This window comes from Gavia stellata, chromosome 13 (assembly GCF_030936135.1).
Source record: "Gavia stellata isolate bGavSte3 chromosome 13, bGavSte3.hap2, whole genome shotgun sequence".
In the NCBI taxonomy this organism is placed as follows: domain Eukaryota; kingdom Metazoa; phylum Chordata; class Aves; order Gaviiformes; family Gaviidae; genus Gavia; species Gavia stellata.
In genome coordinates, this window is record NC_082606.1 from 4,700,206 (window position 1) to 4,728,170 (window position 27,965).

The 27,965-nt window shown below is 40.0% G+C and overlaps 1 protein-coding gene across 1 annotated transcript; it reads right to left on the minus strand.

The window, feature by feature from the left end:
• Window positions 1-352: 352 nt before the first annotated feature.
• IREB2 (iron responsive element binding protein 2) lies at window positions 353-27,234 on the minus strand. The gene is made up of 22 exons (XM_059823796.1): window positions 27,168-27,234; window positions 25,641-25,730; window positions 22,165-22,330; window positions 20,839-20,976; window positions 18,607-18,828; window positions 16,835-16,904; window positions 15,444-15,627; window positions 14,788-14,927; window positions 13,800-13,971; window positions 12,321-12,421; window positions 11,780-11,896; window positions 10,494-10,653; window positions 9,501-9,636; window positions 8,715-8,799; window positions 7,950-8,106; window positions 7,541-7,665; window positions 7,145-7,249; window positions 6,720-6,862; window positions 5,386-5,533; window positions 5,175-5,297; window positions 4,321-4,506; window positions 353-3,703 (listed from the first exon to the last, which is right to left on the minus strand). The coding sequence occupies exons 1-22, from the start codon at window positions 27,184-27,186 to the stop codon at window positions 3,593-3,595; spliced, it is 2,898 nt and encodes a 965-aa protein (XP_059679779.1). The 5' UTR covers window positions 27,187-27,234; the 3' UTR covers window positions 353-3,592.
• Between the last annotated feature and the right edge of the window lie 731 nt (window positions 27,235-27,965).

The window sequence follows — 27,965 nt, forward strand, 5'->3', positions numbered from 1 at the left end:
CTGTAAGCTCGATGTGCCGTAACCATAATCTTGGTCAACAGCTTGCTTTAATACAGGATTTGATCTAGATTCTAAATTAAAGTAGACATTTTCCTGAAGAAAAAAATAGGTTATTCAAAAAGCATTTGATATAGTTACAATACCCAGACTAGTCTCTGGAGCTCAGCTAACACTTTCTACACCAACTAAACATTCTTTGGAAGCCCACACGTGAGACACTCCAAACGAGAAAAAGAAACATGCATCATTATATCTTTTTCCTTATTCACCCCACCCTTTCATACATACTTACAGTACCTTTTTAAGTGTATTCCATACTGTCTATTCAAAACAGATGGTAACATACAAGAACTGCGATACAATTTTCTTTATTAAAAATAATTTACAGCATCGGTAACATTCTATGCACAATTGTCATCAATTGAACTTAAGATATATTTATACAATACTTACTGAACTTAAAACTTACACTGTTCTGTTGGCTTTAAACAGCAGACATTGATTTGCAATTGCTTAAATATGATTAATATACATAGTTTCATGTCCTTATACTTAGGTGTAAAATATATAAACATCAACACTATCCCAAAGCTTTGTAGTTCAGGAGGCAGAGGGAGGAAAAAGGGTGCAAGGAAAGAAAACATTTAGAAAAATTGGAAGAGACTCTTCCCCCAAATCAAAATGGAAAGAGAATTCTAGGTTAAATACATCTAACACACTGAGTCACATCTTCAAAAAGGTACAGTTCCTCCTACACTCCTCCTTCTATTAGAAAGAGGTCTAGTTGAACAACAGTTTGTTGTGTGTGATCACAGCAGTCCTCTGCCTGTACCATATCCTGCCACTGCCAGAAAGCAGGTGTCACTCTCATCCATCTAAAACTCATGGGATCCTAGCAGTGTGTTCAAAGTTAGAACGCCTTCCCTTTGCTGCTGGGTTGTTGAACTGGACTCTACAATGTTGGCTGCTGCCCGAGGGAGAGGGGACAGGCACCTGACCATGGATACTCAGGCAAGCGTGACCTTCACTGGCAGTCCACTACCACCCGAGAAGCAGGAGGTGGGTACGTAAGCAGTGCTGTTCCTCGCAGCACTCACTACACTTCAGGGATACAGATCTTACCGGGTAGGAGTTAGTCTGCACAACTCTCTAAGGTGCTATTGACTCCGGCGTATTTAGGGCTGGACCCACTGCAGCAACAATAGCAAGAGCCTAAAGTTGAGCAACTGTGCCAAAGCACGCCTCAAAAGCTGTCTTGCAATGACTTTTAAGACCTAGGAGCGCAGCACAGAATTAAACTAGTTGGTATGGTAATGAAACCCACCACGTCTCTTCTAAGAGATGACCAGCTTTATTGGTGACAGCTTGCCGATAAGTCACATCCCTTGAAATTGCACTTAACTTCAGCCTACTGTTTTACCTTGACATGGCTTGGATCACTGTCTCCTGGAGCAAGGAGTGTGTTACTGCACTAGAGAGGGTGCGATGCTGTGTTCCGTTCAAGCATGAGCAGTTATACATGTTTTAAATAGGCTTTGTAGTTGTGTTCTTATTTATCATCTGCACAAGGCATCATTATGTGCCAGCACGAAATTCCTATTTGCTCCCCAATAATGAACATGCATTTTCTTGGACTAAGTCAAGAGTATACCTTTGAGCTGGGGAAAAAAGTGTTAGACACTGTTGTACAAGAAATAAGATCTGCTCAGTAACTCTGGATAAAATTAGCAAAAGCATACCACAGAACATAAACTCATTCAGTTGAATATAGTATTCAAAAATGCATTGATTTATCACCCATATCAGTGGTAGGAGTCACGGGAGTGTTTTTTATCTTGACTAAAAGAAAACCACAGCAGAACTAGTGAAATACAAGAAAAAATTATACAGAATTTCAAACTTCAGGGAGCTTTGTCCAATAAAATAAAAAAATATGTATATCAAAGTCATGCCAGTGTAGTCAAATTAATTTGGCATTTGAACTGTCAAAAAATTAATATATTGTGATGACGTAATTATGCAGGGGGGTATGTTTGTTTTTTTAAAGGAATGGCAGAAACATACCATTTAAAAATTTGAACAGTGCATCTGCTAGTTCGCAATTCAACTAGCTTAGTGTCTGGTTATAAATTGAAAGCACGTGTAGTAAAGCTAATATAGTCCTCTTGAAAGTTTTGATATTTAAGACAATGTTTATCAAGAGCAAAAAAATCTTAAAGCAAAATCTCGACAATTTATAGGCAAGTTATTGCAGTTTTGTTCTCCAAATTAATCTCTACGTAAACTGTAAGCGGTATTATGAAGCTTTTCAACAACGAGGAGCACAGAAATCGCATCTTGAAACTGAAGACTCAGTGGCACAGATCAGAAGCTATCAATGCTTAGTGAAGCGTCAAACAAGCACTTTTGCAGAATCTGTGCATCTTCTGTTAGTATTAAATACGGAACGGGGTTTTTACCATCAATGCGCTGACAATTAAATTTATAGATGTTGCAATGGTGTACGAGCCAGATTTGTTCAGTATTCTGGGATCTTCGGCAGGTAATTTGATGCTTGTTTGGAAGAGCTGTAAGCTAACAGCATATTAGAAAGCATTAAAAGGCAGCATGGCTACCTCAACTATTTAACATTTGACAAGTATAACAATTAGACACAGGTCGTATTTAAAGCAGAGGAATTTAAATAGTCCTAATAAATGTTTTTAAAGATTTTTCAAGGTTAAAATACTAAGGGGAAGTACTTTGTCTAATGCTATTGCAGACAGTGCACTAAAAACTGAGGTCAAATGACAAAATGCATCCCCTGAAGTAGATACGACAAACGTATCTGAAGTAGATACGACAATCAAAGGACGCTGCAGCTTGCCAAAAAGCTGGGGTGCTACACTTAACCTGCATGAACAAAATAATTGCGAGCATTTTTTTAAATGCAGAGATGTTTCCCATACTTCTAAGCACACAATATTTCATAGCATGAGCAGTTTTCAATCTGGATCCAGATGAAATATCATCCCATAAAAAAGGTAAGGAAGTCATGATCTGTGACAGAGGATACCACGGGCCTCATGTGGACTGCTTTTTGTTCAGCCCATAACCTCAAGAGCAAGAAATTCAAAACTGAGTATCTGTTTTAAGCTCTGAATGCAAAAAGAAAATTCTGTTTGGCCTTTAACATGCCATACCATCTGCTACCCTTAAACCAACAAACAGCAGTATACAGGTTTCCATTCAGTTTTTGCACCTGTAAACAACTGCAGAAAATCTGACTACATAATAATCTTCAGCACAATCAGTTTCAGATTTCGCATAGTTTATTTACAAAACGGTCTGATAAAACATCCCCTCCATACTTACAGCTCTCTGCCACAATACACGTTGATTTTAGCAATGTTTAATAGCACCATTAGAATATTATTTAAAATCAGGAAGGATCTTTTTGCAGTTACAATGATTCACAATCTTTTACATCCATGGACGAAGTAACTTTGAGCACACTAGGACTGTTTGCAGTTCCACAGTACAGATTCCTGGGTTCACACAAGGCATTTTCAGAATTCCCAGTTATGCAAGGTACCCATATAGTCAGTAGCTACTATAAGAATCTTCGAGCCACAAAGTTTAGACTTCCACCATATTTGTATAAAGTTATCTCCATATCGTTTTCAAACAAGGCAATCGCGCTGAATACTTTTCCAGTGCTTGTCTTCAAAACAAAAGCAAAAAAGAGACACCAATTAAGAGTTTGGCTTTCACTTCCCCTTGCTTATTCTCAGTTAACATTCTAACCCCCCGTTTTGCTGAATGCAAGCAAATTCAACCTGCTTATCTGCCACGGCAGATCCGAGACACTGCTGAGAACAGAATGAAGGCTTACTTTACTGCACAGTTTAGATCCAGCTGGGAGCATGCTATGTACCTACAGATAACAAAGAAAAAGCCACTTCCCTAAGATGGCACAAAGTATGTTATTACGGGCATACAGTTCCTCTGCACAGAATGGAGAGCTGAAGCCTCTCTCAAATAGTCACACCCTTGCCTTTACAAGAGCCTGAACGAGAGACGAGACTCAATGCTACCCTGATACAGTGCCCACGAGTGGGGAACCAATGCCCGAAAGAACAATCAAGAATTTCAGGTTGCATAAAAAGTTATGTAAAAAGAACATGTGTATATGTACTTGGCGAAATTCAATAGCCATGACAAACTTCAGGTGAGACTACAGAATTAAGTTTTGTTTTTCCTGCTTTCAATCATCAGGATTAACTTTTCTGTGCATCAGGACGTTCAACAGAGAAATCTAAAAAAATATTGCAAAGATACCTTAATATCCAAAGTCATTCCGGGTGACAGCTCTGGAGGGAACAATATAGAAAATTGCTCTCTGCCAGTGAGACCCAAAGTACTTGGATTTTCCCCAGGAAGAAACTGAAGTGGAACTATACCAATTCCAATCAGCTGACTTCTATGAACCTTCTCGTAGCTTTCAGCTAGGACAGCTTTCACACCCTGCAAAAATACGAGTGATTTTGTATTTCAGTACAGTAGCCAGAGGAAAATGCAAAAGTAAGCTTCAAACACACATTATGCCCAAAATCTTGCAATTCAAACTGAAGGCTAAAGAGAGTGCTTTGTAAGAGTCCTGTAAGTAAGTAGGAACATCTTTTAGCTTTACAGCTAGATGAAAACAAACAAGCCAGAGTAGGCCCACACAGTAAGAAATGGAGTTTTCTAACAGACAGTGACCATGCGGTAGTTAGCAGGCAGAAAATCCCAGGCCAAATGTAGTTGCTTCCATTACTCCTCATGAATAAAAGCCTGACTCAGAATGTATTCTGAATATTAGTGGAGATCAGTCTGCAACAGATAGATACTTAATACCCCACAGAGACCAAACAGTGGCCAGCACTAGTTCAATGTCTAATTTATCTCCAAGTCTGGAGTCTAAGATGGTAAGTTATGTAATTAGGAAATTCAGATTTATCCTGACTAGTGATTCTCTTCTACGTAGATTCTAGCAAAGACATTATTGAGAAGTCTTTAAAAACAAAATATGGTATTACATTGAAGGCTGAGGACAGTTTCTAAACACATTCATGCCCAAAACTAAACAGCATGGTTTAGGTATTTCCGGAAAAAACAAAAACACACCCCAAAACCAAACAAACCAGCAGTACCAGTAAGAAAGGCCCTTTTGCAGCCCAGTCTCTCGAGCTACCCAGTCCATACTTCTTTCCTGCTAGAATAATTACAGGGATGCCTTCTTTCTGGTACAACTCCGCTGCTTCAAACACATCTAGCTGTGGAATAACAAAGTGAAATAGTTTGAGTGAGTTCTAAATCTGCATCACAATTTCAGAGTAGCTATGCAAACAAATACATTCTTACCGTTTGTCCTGATGGGAAGTGAATTGTTTTAGGAGCTGGTTTTCCTATGAACTTATTCAGAAGCTTGATATTTGCAAAGGTACCTCTTGTCATCACAGCATCATTACCTCTTCGAGCTCCGTAAGAGTTGAATTCACGAGGTGTGAGTCTAGAATAAAAAAGAATATTTAAAAGGGAATCAGTTATTTTAAAGATTATCTAGTTTAAAACAATATTATGATTTTTATAATAATTATTGCAGCATCTTTTAAGTTTTCAGTGCAAGATGTAAAGAACTATTCACCCAAAAGATGTAATTATTATAAATCATGAACAAAATGTGTAAATCAGTGATAGGTTATTCATGAGGAAAGCTACAGTTTTAAATTAATTTTCTATGACTTCATTATAAAGTGCTATGAGCATTATGGTACTTACAGAAGAACTATGGGGAGACAGTTCTAGGGAACAAGCCTATTTACTAATCCTCTTACCTCCACCAGCATATTTATTAACAAGCATTGTACCAAAACGAGAGCTTTACTCACAAATCAAATGACCATCCTGGGTTAAAGGCCCATTAATTATTTCTTTCTCATAATACTACTCATCAAGACTGAATGCAGTAGTTAGAAAGAAGAGTCCACACCACAGGCTATTATTTTGTCATATTTCACTGATACTGTAATAATAATAAACCTTTGCAATGTAACACAACATGATTTCCAAAATATCCAACAGAGGTGTGACACTGCGTAGTTCAGCACTGCATCGCATTCTGTGTCTTTTCAGAATTTCAGCGGAGGTGAAAGGCACCCACTACTGCTGCTGCAGGATGCTCACTGATGCAGAGGAAAGTTAGAGCACCCATCCCATTCATTTATAAAACTAGGCTTATTTTTTTAAACTACATATGTTTTTAGAGCTTCTGATCTGTTCTGCACATCTGACTGTTCTTGAGGCCACTGACAGTAACCATGACTAACCTCATATTAACAGAAGATCAGTCACTTGATTTGTTAATTAGCAACTTAGTAAATGATTTTTGCTTTGGCACCCATTTGGCAGCGGACGTTAACTGTAACAACAGCTGTGAGAATCGGTTCTTTAAGAGTATGTCCCAGCTATTTACTGGAACCTTAGACAGAGACTGCAAGACAGGTGATTGCTGGGATTGCCAAGACAGGTGATTACTTATAAATGCCAGTAACAGTTACTACTTTGCTTATCCATGTATGATCTCCACTTTATGCAGACAGGCACTCTTAAAGGAAAGCAACAGTGCTGATCAATTATTTGGCACATGAAGCAGTCCTCCGATACAATTAGAGCTGGTTAATATGACAAGTCCTTACCCTTTGTTGGTCAAGTACTTGGCAGCAGCGCTACTCCTTGCAATGCTTCCAGCAGGGGATATGTGATCTGTAGTTACAGAATCTCCCAAATAGAGCAAGACATGGGCATTTTCAATGGGTTGTGGTGAAACCGGTTCTTTGGCCTCAAAGGGAAGGGGCGGAGGGAACAACAACAGCAAAAAAAAAAAAAAAGAAACATTTTTCTTCCAAGATTCTTAGAGACCTAAAACATATCTGCATATGTATATGAAGGCACACTGATGTACAGGCGCCATTCATTCCAGAGATACAAATAGTATTTAAAAGACTGAGAAATACTTGTGATAATCAACTTTGTTACTTAAACATCAAAGCTTTACTGGAATAGCTATTCCTTTACTTAAACGTAATGCATATGATCTGGTGGATAGATCCAATGTACTTACAAGTTTATCAAAAAAGGAAGGACATCTGATATAAGTAGATTTTAAATCCCAGGGAAATAAAGTTGACTCAGGTGCTTCCAGTAAATTCCATCGTTTGTTTCCTTTCTACAAAAAACAAAGTTAACCAAAAGAACAGAAAAATTGGTTTACAGTCCGTTTACATTCTGAAACCAAAGACTTACTGGTGATTTTCGTTTTGATTTCTATTATATACTACAAGTTACCTTATTGGACATTACTTAAGAATCACTATTTAATACAAATACCCATCTCAGTTAAGTCCTCCTTTACAGTAATGGAAATAACTGACAAACCAATCATATTCAACTGGAAGATATTCTAAAGCTACCATGAAATGCAATCTTTAAGTTACGTAGAACAAAAGACCATTCTTACCTCCATTTTTTCTTTCAATTCCTTAAACATGGATGATATCACACACTCTTCCTCCACTGTGTGAAGTTCTCCTCGGGTGGGCCAAATATCTCGTAAGTAAATACTTTTGCCATTAAAGCCAGTGCCTGAGTAAGATTTTAAACAGAATAGTAATTTTTAAAAATAAAGTATTACACTTTATATTTATATTAGAATATAAATATGGATATATTCAGGTCTTCAGAGATGGTACCAGATATGCAAAGAATTTCATCAGTTAAGGGGATGCTTTGCTTTAGCTACGAGCAACACCAAATATGACCGTGCCTTCTCTTCAAATATACTGGGTTTGCATGCTGAAACGCATTTGAAAAAACCTCTTCCATGTACGCATTATGTGTGGAAAGATAAGACGTAAGGAAATACTTACCCAAAGGCTCAGTTTCAAAGTCTATTCTAACAGTGCCTGCAATGGCATAAGCAACTACTAGTGGTGGAGAAGCAAGGTAGTTGGCACGCACACAGTCACAGAGACGTCCTTCAAAGTTCTTTGTTCCAGACAATACTCCACAGGCAATTATATCACCCTGAAAGGCAGACCCATATATATTTTTCTAGGACTCTGTGGTACTTCAACAGCTTGTGCTATTTTTTGTTGACTAAGTCAGATGTGCTTTTAGCATTCCACTTCAAATACACTTCAATTTAAGGGCATTTTGTTCTCTCCTGCTACCCTTCCTCCTTCTCCTGCCTTTCACTCTTGACCCTCTGATGTGTTCTCCAGTCACTTCAGTGAACTCCTCTCCTGCCTTTTATTTCTTGTATTTTTCTTCTGCTTCACAGGAGAAAAATGCTGCGGCTGTTCAGACACTGCTGGTTAAAAAAATCACTCACACACATAGCTCTTTAAAACCCTCCTCTTCATTTATGACACAGAATCTACACATTGTATCCTCCATAAGATTAGAGCCTATGTATTTATCTTGTAATTTACATCTGTATGCTACAAATACTATTATGTTTATTTTACATAGCAATTAATTACCATGATCTCCCTCTGACATGCAGATGTGCAAAAACATCATGCAAAGTCCAAACCAACAAGAAAGCATATTTTGCACCGATTACTACATTTCTTGATCGCTTAACTGGGTGAGAGTTATATTTCTGTATTCAACACGCCTTAGGGCTTTACCTGTTTTATTGCATTCCTGATGGCTTCTGGCAAGGGGGCAGTGTTTCCAACACACGTTGAACACCCGTAACCAACAACCTCAAACCTACATTGGAAAAAACCAATCAAGTAGCACATTAAACGCTCACAAGCAATTGTTAGCAAAACAGCTTTTTCTTTTATTAGCAACCACTAAGATTTTTTTTTTTTCCTTTGACAGCTAGACTTTCTAGGATGTGAACAGCAGACACTACATCTCACTGATGCAAGCAGGAAAATACAAGGTAACATTTTTGTAATTGATCAAAATAAGTAAAAAAAAAATCTCAAGATTTTGTTAGTTCCACAAGTAATGGCAAAGCAAAGGCAGTAACAATCCTCACAGAGCACAGCTGAATTATGAGCACAATCTAATTGTTATTGCTAGAGAGCAACCAAAAACATGCTACACAACCCACGACAGCAGCAAAGTTACGAAAAGACTAACACAGACTGTCCTGACAAATTTACATCCAGCTTCCACTTTTAAAATGTATAAACAAGTGCATCCTGTCTTCTAAGACACTTACAATGAAGTACATCGCTACTGAAAAAACAGAGCTCAGATGAGGTAGTGATCTACACATTGTAAGGGGGGAATAAACCGGAGTAAACCACAACTTTAAATTGGCAAGTAGTAAAAATGACAATCTAGTAAGTTAAGAACTAGCCAACCCAAAACGAACAGCAACCATATTTATCAACCTGTATAAAACCCCCGAGTACTGTTTTCCTAAAATGACAAATGAAGTAGGAGTCACAACTTACCCAAGCTTACTGAGGTATGGTAATACTCCACTTGAACTGAGGTAATGTGTAACCATTCCACTGCCCGGTGACAAACTTGTTCTTATGTAGGGCTTAACCACTAGGCCAGCTTCAACAGCTTTTTTGGCCAGGAGTCCTACCAAAAAAAAGAGACAGCTTGTGTTTTCTACATCCCTTAAAAGAACATCTATATGATGTTACCTTAGTTAAATTAAGCATAAAAAAAATCCACAGAGGATGAGTAGACCTTAAGTTTATTAAATTATTAAAGCAATTACTTGCCTGAATAAAGTTTCTTAACTCATAACAATACCATTCAGGTTTTTGTTCCCATTCCAATAATGTACATGTCCATTTTCTATAAGAAAAATCTATTCCCCATATTCTAGCTGATAGTGCAAATTCATTTATTATTCTTCTGATACAGGCCACAGAGCCTCAAAGGGAAGCTTCCTTTGGCCACAGAGGACCTCAAAACAAGAGAGCAAGGTCTGAGAGAGGATTAATTGTTCTGGGAAAATTGCAGCTTGCAAAGGTGCAGCACATACTCCATCAGCAGTGGCTAAAGCCCAGAACAATTGTTCAGCAGTATGGATTTTCTTTCCAGACTCTGCAGCTAACTATAATTCAAGCTACCATCATCCAGGATGGAGTCAGAGCTAAAGCCCACCTCCTGCATCAATTGTGTCGCTACGTGCATCCATCTGAAAAGAGCCCTAAAACTGGATACCTGCTGAAATACTACCAAATGTAAGTATTTTCTAATTACCATCATTAATACTGCTTTATGACACAGATTTTGCGATTGTATTATTGAAAAGTAACTTTCATTATATAACCTCCACAACATACAACAAGTTTAAGGCTGAAAGTTTACAGTTTCCAACCTTTAGGTCAAGTCGTTAACAAAGAACCTACAAAAGTCAAGGTAAAGGCTGTGTAAACATGGGAGCACCATTAAGATCAAGTTAGTTGTCACTAGTCACAACATACCTGCAGCAAGCATGACAGATGGATTACAATTATTTGTACAGCTGATTACTGCAGCAATGACAATGCAGCCATGAGATAGCTTGTATTCGTTTCCTTCATACTGAACCGGTACAATGTCATTCTGTTTCTCAACTGCAATCTGAAACCCTTTAACACCAGACTAGACAACAAAAATACATGTTAGCAGTTGTTATAGTACAGAAAGTATGACTTTACAGCAAGACCAAGGGAACCCTCATTTTAAAATAATACTCAGCTGTCCCGTTAGAAACCCTTAAACAAATTTTAAAAGCAGCCCTCAGTTTCATGCCTCTCCCCACATAGACAGTCATCTCATCCTTTTTCCTTCATAATTGCTTTAACTTTGCAACAATTGTGAAGTCAAAAAGCACGGCTGATCCCACGCTCATTTCCTGCATATATGAAAGAACAATCTCTTACAAGTACATGTCTAATTCTATACAACACTTGTTCCTGAATTAGAAGCATACTCAAGATTTTCATTGGAAGAGGATTGTAACTAAAAGCAGACTAGGTCCATTAACATTTCACACCCACCATTCTGTGAGCCATGATCAGTTACGATTTCCTTCTCTAGCACGACTGATCATTCTTTATTACACACCTCATTACAAGCCAGAAATGCTAAAACCAACAGAAAGAATTTTTACAGAGTGTCTTTAAATGTTTCCAATAGTCCTGCCAGTCTTCAGCTTTAATGATGAACACTAAAAATGAAGATGCATTCCTGCATTAGCTGCATTCTTAGATACCTATGCATATTGCTAACCAAAAGTATCACCTTCAGAGAAAAACATTTCCTCTGTGAAGTCAAGTTAAGCTGCAAACAAAAAATTACTTGCTAAGGTAAGAACCCAAAACACCGGTAAGCTATAAATCTTGAAAGTCTTCCTGCATCTCCTTTGAGTTTTCTTTTCTTATGGTAATTCTGTTTTGGAAATCAAGTAAAATACATCTGTTTAAACAACTCTGAAAATGAGAAAATGTTTCCCAAGCTTGTGCTATTTCTGACTAATTTTTTCCTCCCTAGCAATCTGAACTGTGAAAGTAAGGATTTTTGGAAGTTCATGTTCCTGACAAACACACCTATGATTTACGAGCTCCTACCCTCAGGACACTTGTCAAGCAAGAAAATAGTATCATTGGATAAGCTGTTTATATAGTAATAAAGAGGGCTCAGTAGGTATGCAAGGAGTAAGTAATGTAATGTTTATTCACATAGATTATAGGAAGTACCTTTTGAAGAGTACGTCAGTTGTACAAACCTTTTCATTTAAGCAGGCTTGGAAGTCACTTTTCATGTTATTAACAGCCACTCTGTCTTGGGACCTCTTGGGGCCGCTGACATACGGAACTATAGAACTTAGACTAATTTGCACTACCTAAAAAAAGAAAAAAAGAAACAAAGGAAAAGCATGCATTGCCAATCCCAGCCCAACATTACATTGCATATACTCCTGAGACATCCAGGACCTCTTTTGTTTAAAACATGAATGTTCTGAGACATTAAAACTCTGCGCTTCCATTTTCAAGACTGCCCACTCATTCAAAGTGTTGTAACGTTATCCCTAACTTTTCTGTAAGACTTACCTGATCGCTCGGGAGCGACAGGAATTCAGTATCTGTTAGTTGACATGAACATTTTGTACTTCCCTTCTTTCCCCCACCCTCTCTATTTTGCAAACATACTCTGATTCTCAAAATTGTGAGTTAATAAATGCAACTTCTATTAAAGCAATGAAAATTAAAGCAGTAGTTATCTATTATGAGAATCAAACATACAGAAACAAGTCATGTCAAGCATACCTGGGAATACTCAGGTTCTCTGGAAGAACAATCATCATTTCTAAATAACTTCACAGCTTTAAGATATGCTTCCATGACCTCAAGCTTGGCCTTGTCAAAACCTTAGGAAAGTTATTTCAAACATGAGAAGAGACACATTAAAAAAAATAAATAAAACAAAATTCTCAGAAATTAGGACTGTTTCAAGCACATCAAATTTATCCTTGAACATCCGAAGTACTTTTTTTTTTTCTTCAAAGCACACCACTTCCATACCCCGACCTCTAGGAGCTATTCAGGAATGATACGTGAATTAAAATAGTTTTTAATTTTTTTTTTCTTTTTTAATTAGCTTAACTTTCCTTCTTATATCAAGGAACAAAGTAAGCTGTTCCAACTGTAGCAGCTGTAACTCAAGTTTACAGATTTGTCCCTGGAGTTCATAAAGCTTTTCGCCATTAAGATGTACCTGTTTAATACAGATCATGTGCTTAGTTGATCATAGCCAGTATATTGGCTAGTGTTACAAAATGTTTCATTTGCTCTGCACTGACCAGACAAAACGTGTTTGTTATTAAATTAAAAATGTTTAATTTGTATTTTAAAAAAGTGACAGATTTCAGTGTCAGAAAGGCTTACTAATGTGAACGAGCTTTTTTTGATATCTGTTACCCTGTGGCTTTCTCTATTTGCAGTACCTTGATAAGGAATTGACATCCTTCTAGCTTAGCTTGAAGTGTCAGTGAAATAATGCTCTTCAAAGGAAAAAAAGTAATTGTGAAAAAAATCAGAAATGTGTTGTGGTTTGTTTTGTGGTTTCACTTTTTTCTAGTAATCATTTTAAATTTTGATTTTGTAGGGAATCTACAGGTGGTTAAGGGATTCATTTCATATTGAGAAGACTTATGTTCCAAACACTTCTCAAAATATAAGTGAGAATTTCCTCAATACTTTTCTTTTAAGGGTTTACCTATGCTTTCAAAAACAAGGACTCTGGATGTTGAAAAATACCATGATGTCAGTAAATCGTGTATTAGACAAATGAGCCAGACTGGACACACACCTCAAGGGCAAGTCAGCCATACACATGCCACCGTTGTACATACAAGAAGTACAGTCTCACTTAAATACATGGGATACACGGAGACAAAACAGGCCATGAGAAAAGCATCCGTGCCAATGCAGCAGGTAGATAACTCAGACCCAAATGCCACATACTAAGCATCCCACAAAACTGGCAACAGTAAATATGTATAGTACAATTTTTGTGGTAGGTATTACGCAGATGCATGCGATTCTACAGGATAGGATAGAAGTTGTAGCCAAGGCATACCCCATGACAGAGCCTGGTACTGTACAGCAGAACTTTATACACTAAATCCACGTCAGAACTCTGCAGAAACTCACTGTTGAAGAACTATGGAGTTTTAAGCAAAAAAACGTATTGCCACATATCAAAACCACTATGACAGTGAATCACTATTTTAATTTCATCTTTACCTGTATGCTTTAAGTGCTTCAGTGTCACATTATCAACAGGGAAAAAGCTCAGAATAGCACCATATTCAGGACACATATTTGCTATTGTGGTTCGGTCTGCTACAGACAGCTGGGAAACTCCACTCCCAAAAAACTCAACAAATTTTCCAGCGACATCAGCTTGCCTAAGATGCTGTTTAAAAGAACACACAACAACAACATTTGTTATGTGAGGAGGTACAATGCAAGCAACATTTGTTGCAACACCTCGCAATTAGCAAGTCATGAACATTTAAAACAAAAAGCTGAAACCTTAAGGCCCGTGTTTGCAAAAAAACCCCCAGCTCCATTAATATACTGGGTTCTAAAAATCTACACTGGGAGTTGACATAATAAAACACACCTCCGTCTGCAGTTGAGTTCTTCAGATTTCCTAGTCAAGAACAGATACACACTTCTTAAAGCATCATGCCAGAAAGAAGAATGTATCTGCAAAGCAATCGCAGCTCTTCGACGCTTTGACGCTAGCTCTTCCCCTACTACAACAGCAACAGTTCGTGCCACCCTGGCAAAACCCCCTCTTCAGAAAATACTCTCTTCAGTTATACCAGCTTACGTACAGATAGGCCTTGTGTCTTGCAGGAGTATTTTAGAGCAAAAAGGGTGTCCAGAAAAAGCTTTGGAGCTGGAGAAAAAGCCTAGATGCTGTCAGCAGGAGAAAAATGGAAAACAGGGCTTCTCTCCCCTGCCCCCAACACTGCAGATATACCTCTTTTTAAAAATTATTTTTTAGTGAAAGAGGGCCTGTAAATAAACCAATATGGAGGGAAAAGAATAAACACCACATTGCTTTGGAGGACTATTAAATAAAAATGGTTAGAGATTATTTGTATCTTTCTGCACTGCCATGATTAAAGGTATATAAAAAAACTCCCAGCATTTAATTCCATTCTCAAACACCACTGGTAGAACTGGCAAGAAACTTGGCTTTGTTTGAAAACTTCCTTACCTTCGTAATGCTTAGAACAATGTCTATGGATGTAGCAAGTGGGCTGGCTGTGCCAGTCAGTTCACACCCAACCACCTCAGGCAAAGTGAGAGTAACCGGCATCCCCAGCATCACGGCTTCTGTTTCAATCCCCCCAACACCTGGAAGGAGAATATTAGGTTGCTTTTCATCAGTTTAAGCAATAAACACTAAATATTTTGAGGTCTTAAAATCTAATAAACCCCTTCCTGTTAAGCCTAAAGGCTACAGCAAGAAATGTAGAAGCTCTCTGTTAAATATTTGTACATGAAAAATAAAATCAAGCCAGACTACTGCTGAAGTTAGACTTCACAGTCAACCAGAAAATATTTTATATCTAAAATTAACTTTACAAGAGAAAAGAAACCTTCATGCAAATTTTATACTGCATGTACAAACAGCACTTATTTGAATACCAATTGGGTTTTGGCTATTTTCTCTTTAAATTACAAAAAGCAGTTTCTCGATGGAAAGAAACGTTAGTTGAGATTACTTTTAGACAAAAAACATTTTGAAGAATAATTCAAGACAGAGTTTGTTATGCTTCAGATCGAAGCATCCACTGGGAAGAAACCCTTTCCCAGTAATGTTTTAGTACGCCTTTCAAAGTGCTATCAAGTTATTCTTAGCATACTTACCCCAGCCCAAGATACCCAAGCCATTTACCATGGTTGTATGAGAATCTGTGCCAACCACACTATCTGGATATAGGAAATCTTTAACTTCAAAAACAACTCTTGACAAATATTCCAAGTTAACTTGGTGCGCCATTCCAGTCTCAGGTGGAATTACGGAAATATTCTTGAAAACCTTTGAACTCCACTGTAATTTTTCCAAAATGAGAAAAAAAAGTTGCATTTTCTCAAAGGTATATTCAATTCTTAGAACGTAACTAAAATGACAAAACTAATATGCAATAAAACAGTACTTGCTATTTACGCAAGTGGCTTTTGCTCATTTGCCAAACGGAGCTACGTGATCCCCTTGGATTCCATACATTCTTAATCATTAACAAAGCCATTAATTTAATTCCTGCTGAAGGCTGAATCAGTAATTCATACCTACCTCTCAAAAGCAGGGCTGGATAAATCTCTTACCTTCCCGTTCAAACAACTGATTTCAAGCACGGCTAAGACTAGTATTTAGACAGCAGAACCTAAGCACTTGTATTTATAGCAGAATTTAGTGTAGGTTTTACACTCCTGGATCAGACTGAAGATACAATTCGGAAAAGCATCTTGCTACATGCAAACTCAAGATGCTAGATTTAAAAAAGCTGATGTGGAAACTTGGAACAAGATTCAGGTTAGCAGTTTCCCTCTTCAATAATGTAAAAGCTAATTTGCAACTTTCAGAAAGAAGCCTCCTAGTCTACCTACATGAAAAAACTTCTAGGTCATCGCATCAGATTCCTAAACCATGTTAAATTAGTGGATGAAGAGCAAATACCAATGTTGCAGATCCCTGGCTAGCAAAGGCAGCAATGTTCACCACACAAGACTTCATTAACAAGTTTACCAGCACTGCTGCCTAGTTTGAGAGCAGCAATGTCTCAACACCGGCTTCTGTTCATCGCTTCCAACTTCCGTGAAATTTGTAACAGAAGTACAGATAAACCAACCTTTTATCCAGAAACTCATTGTCACCTAAAGCACTGAGCTCATCAAAAAGCATTAAAAAGACTAATGCTTCATAAATATCCATTTTGTCCACCGCCCTCACACTGACAAGAACCAAATCAAACAGTATAAACCTCAAGTTAGAATTATGAAAAATTATCTACCCTCTAAGCAACACCTAGATTTAGAACCTCTGCTAACAACTTTTAGATTTAAAGTAATAAACCATGTTACCATGTTATTAACCAATTTTCTGTTTCCATATTAAATTCAGATTTGAAAGCCTGACATTTCCAAATGATTACGTTTAAATTTATCATCTGAACCTGAACACTGGTAGACAAATGGAGAAAGCTCTTAAAACAACCAAACCACAACACAATAGAAAGCCCACAGGTACACAGACATACCTTAAAAAATTGAAGCCTCTCTCTATTTCTGCCAAATTCCATCTCTTGATTTTTCAAAACTGTCTCAGGCCTGGGAACATATCAAGTTTACAAGCACTGTCATAATTTATTTCAAATTACAGAAGAACAAGTTGTTATTTTTGATTGTTTGATGAAAGACTCATTTAAGCCTGCAGCAAAATTTGAAGCCGTTTACTAGAACAAAGATAACTCCTTCCTCGCAGCAAGCTTTCGGTAAACAGTGAAAAATAACTAATTTCATCTGTGCTGTGCTTGAGAACAGGTTTATTCTAGGTATAGTTTGCCTAAAGCATTTGATCTCAAAAATACTCATTTCAAGAGATCTATTCCCAGCATGTACTACAATACACAGCTTTTTTTCTTCCCCTAATCAGTAGTCTTACAGGTTGCACACCTCAAAATTCAATTACAGTAAGGAATGAAGATGTTCACTAGTTCACGTAAAAAACACTCTCTATGTTCAGCATTAGCCCTTTAGCAGCTGAGTAGAACCTCAGGGCAATTGTAACTATCCTCCATTTCTGTATTTCTTGCCTCCAAGGCACAATTTTTTTCTTCCAAGAACTCTCAGTACAGCCTCATAAGATGAATCGTCTTTTCTTAAGTGTTATTTATTAAGAGACTGATATTCATTATAAAGGAGTAATCCACAATTTAAGAGGAATAACCTCCACTTTGAGGAGGTAGACAAGGAAGGGAACACACTTGCTTTGTACCAGGAAGGGAGGAAGGAAGTCCTCAGTTTTCTAGAAGTGTATTTTACATTATGACCCTTCCCGTTCTTCTCTGCAGCATCAGAAGGTTAGCAGCTATAGTGCTTTGCAACACCCAGAGGGACAGTCATCATTCATGCTGCAGCTTAATACCACAGCTGTTTTGCTGCCAGAAACATCAATATTGCTGAAAACATCACTAATGCTGCATTCCTACACCTGTATGAGCAGGAATATCTGCGTATCTACAAAATTACCAACACAATCAGCATCATATCACTGTGGGGTACAGATCTGATCAGCTTTTAAATTCTACACCTGTCCAGCACAGGAAAATAGGGATCTGAAGAGTCTATCAACAAAAGAGGTGGCAGCTGAAAGAGGAGGATGATTACATCTAATTGTCAGGTGGCATGGTATGCAATGATCTGTTAGTAATACTGAAAATCTGGAAAAGGCAGATAGATGAGGTTGCCCTGGGCTATTACGTACAGGCAGAATATACACTGAATTTCAACTCAATGACAGATGGACTGTGAGACTCCGTAAAAACTGGGGGATGATGTATAGGCTAGTTCTTAGTTCTCCTTTAAGAGCCAGAAACTTTTGAAAAGCTCTCACAGAAAAACTAAAATGTACTTTTAGAAATATATGAATGAAGCATTGATTTATTCACCGATGTTTACTTTGTAACATACAGAGGATTACTCCTATGCTTTGTTGTCCTTGCAAAGAAACAAGGGAAGTCTCAAAATTTAATTAAAAAAAAAAAAATCACAGCCATGAGTCACACAGTTGGCCATCTGCACTGTGTTTAGTAAAGCCCTTCTTGTAAAAAAAAAATTTATTGTAGACTAAGTCAAATCTGCTACATCAGACCTTCTTCAAGACTGAAACCGGTCTATGGCACATGTGAAGGAAAGTACAGAAGGATGTTTAGGGGGAAAAAAAAAAAAAAATCACATCTCTATGAACTGTCAAAGGCAGTGCCTAACAACACAGAAGGGTGCAAATAATTAAAAAAGAAAGATTTCATACTCAGGCAGCGGCTGAAGGTGGAAAGGACAGAGGATAGGTGTGTTCTCAATCTGCGCAGAAAATTGTCCTGAGTGGCGACTCGACTCTCCGGCGCTACACGGCCCCTTGCAGCCAGTTTGACCCCTGCAAGGTAGCTTCCGAGGCTGTGCTTTAAGTGGAGAAAGCTTTGCCATCGGCTTCTGTGAATCACCACCTCCAGGATTCGGAGCATTCTGAATTGCACTGTAACATTAAATAGAAGAATAATTTAGACATGAGGAATTTTGCCTTTTTTTTTTGTTTTTTTTTTTTGCAGTCCCTTCAACAGATTGTAAATTATTATCTGAAAGAAATAGTTATTTTACTACAACCCTGTTGCCAAGTAAACTAGCACTAAATAAGCTTAGTTAAGTAATGTAGTGTGGTAGTGAACAGAACTGGATTGTCTGAAAGATTAACACCAGATAAACAACTCCTTCACTTTTTTCACAAGAGACCAGAAATCTTTATAAACAATGTTGCAAAGGCTAAACTCAGGGTTTAAAACTCGGAAGGTGTGGGTAGAGCCTCATCCAAGTGGTGGACTTACTGAACATACTTTTTTTAAGACAGTGCTGTACACGTTATGTTAAATCCATAGAGGAATGATTACAGACAAAGCTTTCTCAAGGAAAGAAACAGAACTTTATTATTTAATTAGACTTTTTATACAAATTCTCAAAAGCTCAGATAAATCTTATACACTATTCAAGTCAGAAGACAAAATTTTTATTTTTTTTTTTAAATAAAGTCCATATAGCACACTACCCTCTATTTGTACAATATTTAGTCTTCCCATGGGATCAAAGAAAGCTTGTTGGGAAAAATGAATTACTTCGCAATATTTACCAAATCATGGATCGTAATTAAAGCCACTGCTTTCTTCCGCTTTAGTAACACAGAAAGATACTTAAGTTATCGAATTGCAGGATATTGCATGGCCTCAGAGGATACCCTGTCTAAATCCCAACTTAGCCCCTGAGCCTCTGATCAGCAGGAGATGGAAGCTGTATAAAAGCAGCACAAACCATCCCGTAGCGAAGGGTTTCTTATCACAGGCCAGCAGCTGCCGAGATCCTGCAAGCATTCCAGAGAGAAACTACAGAAGCAGGATTTATCATTACAAAGCAGCATGTTGAGACCTCTTGCCAACATTTGGTCTTTCTGATAATTTTAGGCTAGCTTAATTGCAATCGAATCAGCTGTGCCTCCAGACACAAGAACGGACAGACCACAGAACTGAAAGAACACATATGCAACACAACAAATGATTTGTAGCTTCTTGCTCTTCGCTCTTCTAATACAGGAATTCAGTTTGGTTAGTATGTATTTGGAAGGTCTACAGAAATGACTCATACACCCATGTCTATTTGACCACAGGCTTTTTCCCCAGAACTTTCAAAATTCCCAAAGAACTTAAGCAATTTACACATTTCTGCATGAGTCTGGAAGGCTCCATGATGGAGGGGTGGGGGAGAAGGTAGAGGGGAGCTGCATTGTTGACTTAGTGTTTACTTCAGCAAACACTGAATAAAACACGAGTTTTTCCTCTTCTGCAGTATTATGCTTCTAGCAAAAGGCAGCCCCAGGCTGTTTGCATCACATTACTGCCTGTCAGAAAAGGAAAACCAGGCTGTCAGTTTTCCAGTCCCAATACTTTCCCAGACTCCTACAAGTACACTTTTCTCTCTGCAAATACATGCAGCCTTTTTTTAATCTGTTGTAAAGGCCAGGCCCACAAAAAATAAAAAAAGAGTTGTAAGCTATGGGCTGAAATGACAGTCTTTCAATATGTCCAGTAGGATGGCAAGCCGTTTCTCTGGAGCTGTGACAAGGCAGTCACATTGAAAAAAAAAAGTTTTGTTTAACATGAACAGTAAAAACTGGGCAAAGCAAACTTACAAACTCCCTCTGCCTCATTCTCTTAAGAGATACTATTTTCTGGAAACCGTGACAGTTATTTCAGCAAACTCTTGCCCAGAATTTGGGTTGTCAGTCAGCTTCATCCAGAACCCCTTACAACTATTCTTCCTCTCCTTCAGGAGTGCTATTTTATCCATTTTTATTCAGCCCTCTTTCAGATACCATCAGGTCTAGTTTCAGGCATCCATACATGACAAATTATTTGATGCGACAGTACCAAGACCAGAGTGAATCTATACTTCAGCATCAGACAAGAAAAGTATGGTTCATCAAAAAAATTAGGTGTATTACCATTTGCTGAAATCAATCTGCAGAGAATGGTCAACAGTGAGATCAGTTGGGCAGGCAGGATTGACTTTCACAGGATCTCCTCCAGCACTTCTCACAGCTTCCCTCATGGCAGCAAAATCCACCATTGCTGGAATTCCTCTAATGGACAGAAAAACAAAATAGTACTACAACACGGGACATTAACTCACTAAAACATACAAGCTTCTTTTTTCATTTTAACTTTATTTAAGTCTAGATCTACCTAAGCTCTATTTCAGATAACAAACCCCTACTATTCTGTTCGCTAAATTTTGAAGCGCTTGAAACAATTTTAAAAAGTTAATGGAGTTGGTACTTATTCACAACAAGCAACAGCATGTTTGAAAGTAACATAGCAAACAAGAACAAGAGAATTACATTTCTCTTTTGTCTGGCTATGCTTCTGAAGTGCAATGGTACTTTACTACAAAACTCATTTTTAGACACCTACTACCTTTATGATAGAACCTTGCTATGCAAACAATGCTCATGCTATACATTAGCACCTTAGGATGTATTATTACTCCTCTTACAAAGCCAGCCATTTCTGAAGCTCACAGCATTTTACAAAAATATTCTTGTTGCTCTTACATAGATAAGTGCACCTGAAGTACAAAACTGAGAGGACAACATTTATATAACACAGTACTATATAAATCTTCCTGACTTTGCTTGCTGAGCGTAAGTTCCCTCATTTTTGTTATTAATATCACAATTCCCTTTTTTAATTATCTCACTTCTTGATAAATATATAGTTAATGAGTCAGCAAAACAGCTTAAATTTAATATTTGCAAAGTGCTGAAGGACTGCCCTTTTAGCTATGCCATACTCAAATCACAAAGAAAGTTAATATCCTAAGAGATTTCTTTTTAAATATATGTATTATTCATGGATTCAGTTGCATTACATTACTTGTGGAGTAAGCAGTATTTAATCTTTAGTTATCTCAAGCAAGAATTCTATGTATTTCAATGAACCATCAGCCATCTGGCTACCGCCAAAATGTCACCACTTCCATTTGTGTTTTGGCTCTTATCCTCTAACGTGTTCCTTGTCGGCCAACAGCATCAGCCTCACCAACCTGCACTAAAACCAGGGCACCCTATGGAACAACTCCTATCCTTGCGTCACATGTAATTATCATGAGGAATCTACTGGATAGCAGAAGCAGTGCACAGGTTTCTATTGGGAAAAACAGATACTTCAGTATCAAAAGGCTAAGTGCTATTTATTTTCAAGCCAAAGAATGGTACATACAACTCTGAGCTTACACAGATTATTTCGGAGTTTCTGGCACACACACTTACGTAAAGTCTTGAAGAACAACTCTGGCAGGACAGAAGGGCACTTCAACATTACTCTGTTTTGTTTTCCAGTCCAAGATGTTCATAGCATCTGTTTCTTTCACTAAGAAGCCATCACAGTTACGGATACTGGATTCAAACAGCACTCGTATGGAGTAAGGCAGAGTATCTAGGGTAAAGCAAAGTAACTGACTTAATTAGCGCAACACCTTCAGCTTATGTATTTTTAAATTACAATCTCACATTTCTAAAGAATTCCCCTTTGCTAGGGATTGGAAGGATGAGAGCTACAGGAGCCTGCTTTTCCAGTTGCCTTTGGGTTTGACGGTCATTACTCAATATGGAACATTGAGTTGCATAATGTATACATTGCAGAAGATGAGTTATATATGGGATTTGACCGGAAGATACCAATGGCTTGACCGCACTGTGTTACAGCAGTGACATTTAAGAAGGTATGCTATGCTGGCAGGAGAGAGATGCAAGGAATCTAGAGCTGGGATTACTGATCAGAGTGAGTGAAAAGCAACAACAATTATAACATTCAAAAATATTTTTTTCACTGTAAATTTCACCACTTCATTACTTGAGATACTAAGCCAAAAGCATCCAGTGCCAGAATATAGATTTTTTTTAAATAAACAATGATATGAAGACCAGAAACTATTCTGCCATGTGCCCTAAAATTAAACACATTTCATAAAATATAAAGAATGGCATCTCACTAAATACAAGTTTAGTTAAGTTTGTTACTGATCTGGATTAAGGTATTGACTAGAAACAGCTTTCTGGCACAATAAAATTTAGGGAACCAGAAATGAGAAAGAAAAAAGTGGGAACAGAAAAAAAGAATCAGATATCACTATTCACTGCAAACAAACAAACAAAACAAAAAAAAAAAAAAAAAAAAAAAATCAAGATTCATTCACATTTCTCCCCAAACCCCATTATTTTCAGCACCATTCAAGCAAGAAAATGACTTTATAAGAACAGTGAGAAATACAAAAAAAGTCAGTTGGAAGAAGAGGGTGAAACAATTAAGTTCAGGCTTTAACAAAAAAAAGTTAGATTTGGTGGTCTCAACCTAATCCAGAGGTTTGTCCACAAACTATTAATATAGGATTTGCTGACTCTGTTCTCGTTGTGTGTCTTTGTCAGATATTATGCACTGTTGTATAATTAGACAAGTCACTCAAAATAATACAAGAATGTAATCAAAACCACATCTAATCAGCTGCAATGCCACCATTCACTTTATTTAAAAGCCAAGTTACCAGAAGAAAACTGGTTTGCTTTTTCTTGGATTACAAGTAATACACAGTGCATTCTCACAGTGATAAATCTAACTGTCTAACAGGCTGCTTAGCAGCCATCAGCTATGGAGGAGCGACTACTTCTCTCTATTAGGCGCTAGCAAGCTCACACCTCCAATATTGCGTATAGTTTTGGGCCTCCCAGGATACATGAGGTCTCAACAAATGAGATCACATCCAGCAAAGGGCCTTTAGGATGGTTATGGGGCTGCTGCCACCCGACACACAGGAGCAGTTGGGAGACCTGGGTTTGCTCCCCCTGAGAAGAGAAAGCTAAGGGAGCTAACTGTAGGAGTCCACACCTAATAGGAACCGCTGAGAAAGTGAGGCCTGACTTCCCAGAAGCGCACAGTGAAAGGACAAAGAAAAGCCACAACGTGCAGGAAGGGACACTGTCACTGGACACAAGGAAAAAGAAGTTCACGGGGAGGGTGGTTAAGTACAGGATCAAGAGCGGCAGTGGAATCTCCATCCTTGCAGATTTGCAGAGCTCATTTGAGAAAGGCTCTCCAAGTTAGCTCTGGTCCCAGCAAGAGGCTGGACTAGATCTCCAGATGCCCCCTCTGCCCTAAATCATTCTGAGCTCTTTCTAGCTACCATTTTCCCCATAACTGAATACTATTTTAAACACTAGAAAATCAGATTCTCCCTAGCAAATTGGCAAATAAATCAATTAACATTTACATTAACAAACAGGCATTTATGGTCAGATTATAGTCAGAAGCCCCAAGGCAGAGAGCAAACAGGTAAAGCCCAAAATTAATATTCTAGCAACAAATGCAATGAGCAATTCCAGATGCTGGACTTGCTATCAGTGCTGTCCCACACTGTGCCTAGATTTTACTTAATGTCTTGCTAATATGTAGTTAATATGGGTTTCTAACTTCTGCACAGAAGTTTCTATTGGAAGACAAAGACAGTCTTAGTCTAGTCTATTTAGACTCCTTCTCTGAATATCTTCGGGAATATCCGCTGCTGCTCCAAGCTTTATGGCACATCTTGACAGAAAGTAGTATCCTCTGTTTACATTTCCACTCCTGTCATGGGGCTTTTCAAAAAACTGCTGTAGAACTGCCTGGTTTTGTTACTGTTACATTACTGCTTCTTCCTGGACAAAGCCACAAACAGAAGCATTCTACCTCCTCCTTATGTGCTTATCTGAAAGATTAGCTTCATTATTACAAGTAGCAGAAATTTGCAAGAGCACACAGCTGTTGCACAAAATTTTCAGCAGCCATTGTGCACTAGCTCCCCTCTCTCCTCCCTTCAAACAATAGGGAATGTAATTAGCACTTAGTCAAATATGGGTTTAAAGTGCAATACCCACTGGTAATTTTTTAGTTAAGAAACATGAATCATGAATTCTGTGAATATAGGAGATTAATTCAGACCTTACAAAACAGCAAAACTGAAAAAAATCCCAAATACCTTTAATATGTACCTCAGATAAGTATTTTCGGAGTTTAACACAAAAGCAAAGGGAGAGAATAATGAAAGTATGTTTTGATTACCTGCAAGAGAAAAGCCTGTTCCAGCCAATACTGACCTAGAGCTCTCTCCATCTGCCTGTATTCCTCTCCCCCATCACATGGCCACATACTTTTTTTTTTTTTTAAAGGCACACAGAGACCCAATAAAAATCTTTTGGGCACCTATCACTTACTGTTATATTACATACTAATGACACACTGCGATTAAGCAATTGTTTGAACACCACAAAACCCCATCTTTCTGCAGCAATTGCAGTAGAAGCTATGTTGTAGTAAACACGCAGTCACCCACTATCTGAAGTTGCTGGCAAGGTGAAACTAGAACACCAAGAAGCAGTACAAAATTATAGTAAAAACTGTATTTGTTTTTGAAGTACTAGATAGCACTTCTCTGTCTCTTCATTTTCTTCAAAAAGAGAAATTATTCTGATTTGGACTATTGCTGAGAACTCCAGCAACACCTATACTTTCTCCCTTATTGAAAAAAAGCTACATGAAGTATTACCCCCTACCAGCTTCATGAAGCAGCAACAGACTGGAAAATTATAAGCTTTCAAATACACCTATTAAGTATCCAGGTATTCCCGATTGCATCTCCTAACATTTTACAGCGGTAAGCGGCAGATGTTTACTGCTGGTACCACCCTAATTACAAACAACTAAAAATTATCATTACCATACTTGGCGCCTCCAAGCTTTGAGACATCGTAGAACTTCTTTTCTGGATAGTTTCCTAATGCTTCAATTACCGGCTGGTAAGGGCTTCCTGGGGGGGGAAAAAACACAAGAAAAGAAGTTACAGGCACAAAAGAACGGAAGGCTTGAGCACTGACAGTCCTACTCCCAAGAACAGCTTTTTATTTCTGATTTTACCAAAACCAATGTTCCTCTAGGACTGTAAGTAAATCATAATATGGAAAGGTTTCTAAATGGATTGAGACACCTAATGATGTAGATGTGTGACTAAGATGACATTTAAAAGTATCTGTAACACTAGCTATATACAGGTCATGCAGGTAATCAGCCTAGTCACACGCCTGAATAACGTTTGACCTTTATTGTCTCAGTTTACCATCTACAAAACAGGATAAATGCACCTCACCAACTCAGATAAGAGATATAGGTTTTAATATAGTAGAAAACATAAAGCATTAAGTGCCAGGCTAATGACGAGCACACAAGAGACAAAAATAAACCTCATAACAGCTATTAGGTGGAGAGAATAAATAACTTCTTAAGAAGAGAAGTAGTGGTTCACAAAAAGAACGTTTGAATTCAATTGCCAGCAACTAAAGGGACAGTGCCAATGATACACTACTTGCTCAGGCCTGAAGAACTTCATATAGTAAGAGTTTAAGGAAATAAAATCTCCATTACAAACAGTGGGGGAAATGGTATTCGTTCGAACATCGCCGAGCCGCTCTGCGAGCACAAATACCAAACGTTGGATCTGCAGCAGAACACTTGCCCTTTGTTTGCTGCTTGCTTTGATCTTAATACGCTACCGTTACCCTTTCACTGCAAAGCAAATGCTACATCGTCAACGAAAACTGCGTCACTTGAACATCCAAACAATTACCATGACCCCCCAGACTGAGCCGAGTAGCGTTTAGGCCTCAGCCCTTCGAGCAGGCACCTTTACGGGCACGACCTCCCTCGCTCGCCGCAGCGTTTGCGGCGGAGGGAACCGGAAAAGGGGCAAAAATGGTCGTCAGGAATAACGGGAGGGCCGGCGGGACGGGCTTACAGCCGCGGCCCGGCGCCCCGGGCAGCCGCCTGCGAGCGAGCGGGCCCCGCAGCCGGCCCCACCGCCGCCGAGAACAAAGCGCCTCCCGCGGCGGGGGCAGCCGCCGCCGGGGGCGGTAACGGGCCCGGGCGGGGGGCGGCGGGTGCCCCAGAGCCGGGGGGGGGGGGGGGGCCGCCCGCCGCCGGCCCGCGGCAGCGCTCCCGCACAAAGGGCCGCCGGCGGTCGTGCACCGGCGCCGGGAGGGAGGGGACAGCGGGGCAGGAGACGTGACCCGCCGCGCGCCGCCTCACACCGCCGGGGGCCGCGCTCGGGCCGGGCCGGCCCCGCTCTGCCGCCGGCCGGCGCGGAGGGAGCGAAGCGACAGCCCAGGCCGCGGGGGTCCCGCCAGGTGGGGTGGCGGCGACCCCCGAGGCCGGAGGCAGCCCCGCGGGCGGCGGCAAGCCGGCTCCCACTGACCTGGCCTGACAGGGTCCATCGCTGGCGACCATATTAGCTCTGCGGGAGGGGAGCGGGGGGCCGGGGGGAGCTGGCCCGGGCGGGGCGGGCCCAGCTCTCGCGAGACTGCGCCCAGCGCCCCGCCTCCGCGGGCGCAGTCTCGCGAGAGCTGGGGACGCCTCACCCCGCCCAGGCCTCCCGCCCCTCGCGAGACCTGCTGCGGCGCCGCGGAGAACAGGGCACGCGGTCTCGCGAGGCTTTGCGGAGTGGGCGGAAGTAGCCAAGTCAGGGAAGCCACCTGCTCTCGCGATACTTGGGAGGCCGGTGGCGAAGTCAGCGGGGGGGCGGAGCCGCCCTGCGGGGAAGCGCTTCGAGCTAGGCTCGCCTGCGGCCCCTGTGCGAGCGTGGCCGCGGGCACCGCCTATTGGCCGCCGCCCCGGGTACGTGCAGCCCCACGTGATGTGGCTGCGGCTCGCGCGGCGGGGCGGCGCGGGGCGGGGCTTCAGTCGGCCCGTCCCGGCCTAACGGGCGGTGGGGAGCCGGGGCCTCCCGGTGCCCGCGAGCCTTGTCCGCCCGCCTGAGCGCAGGCTCGTGCCTGCGGGCCCGGGCGCCTGTCCGCAGCCCCTGGGCTCGGGCCCCCAGCGCATGGGCTGCAGGGGCCCAGGGAGGCCCGGGCCATGGCCATGGCGCCCCGCGTCAGCTGGCGAGGGCCTTGGCGGCAGCCCGCGCTGGCGCGGCCGGGCCTGCGGCGGTCGTGCCCTTCTCCCCGGCTGCACAACCCCTTCCCTCCCACCCGCAGCGAGCGGCCGCCCCAGCTGG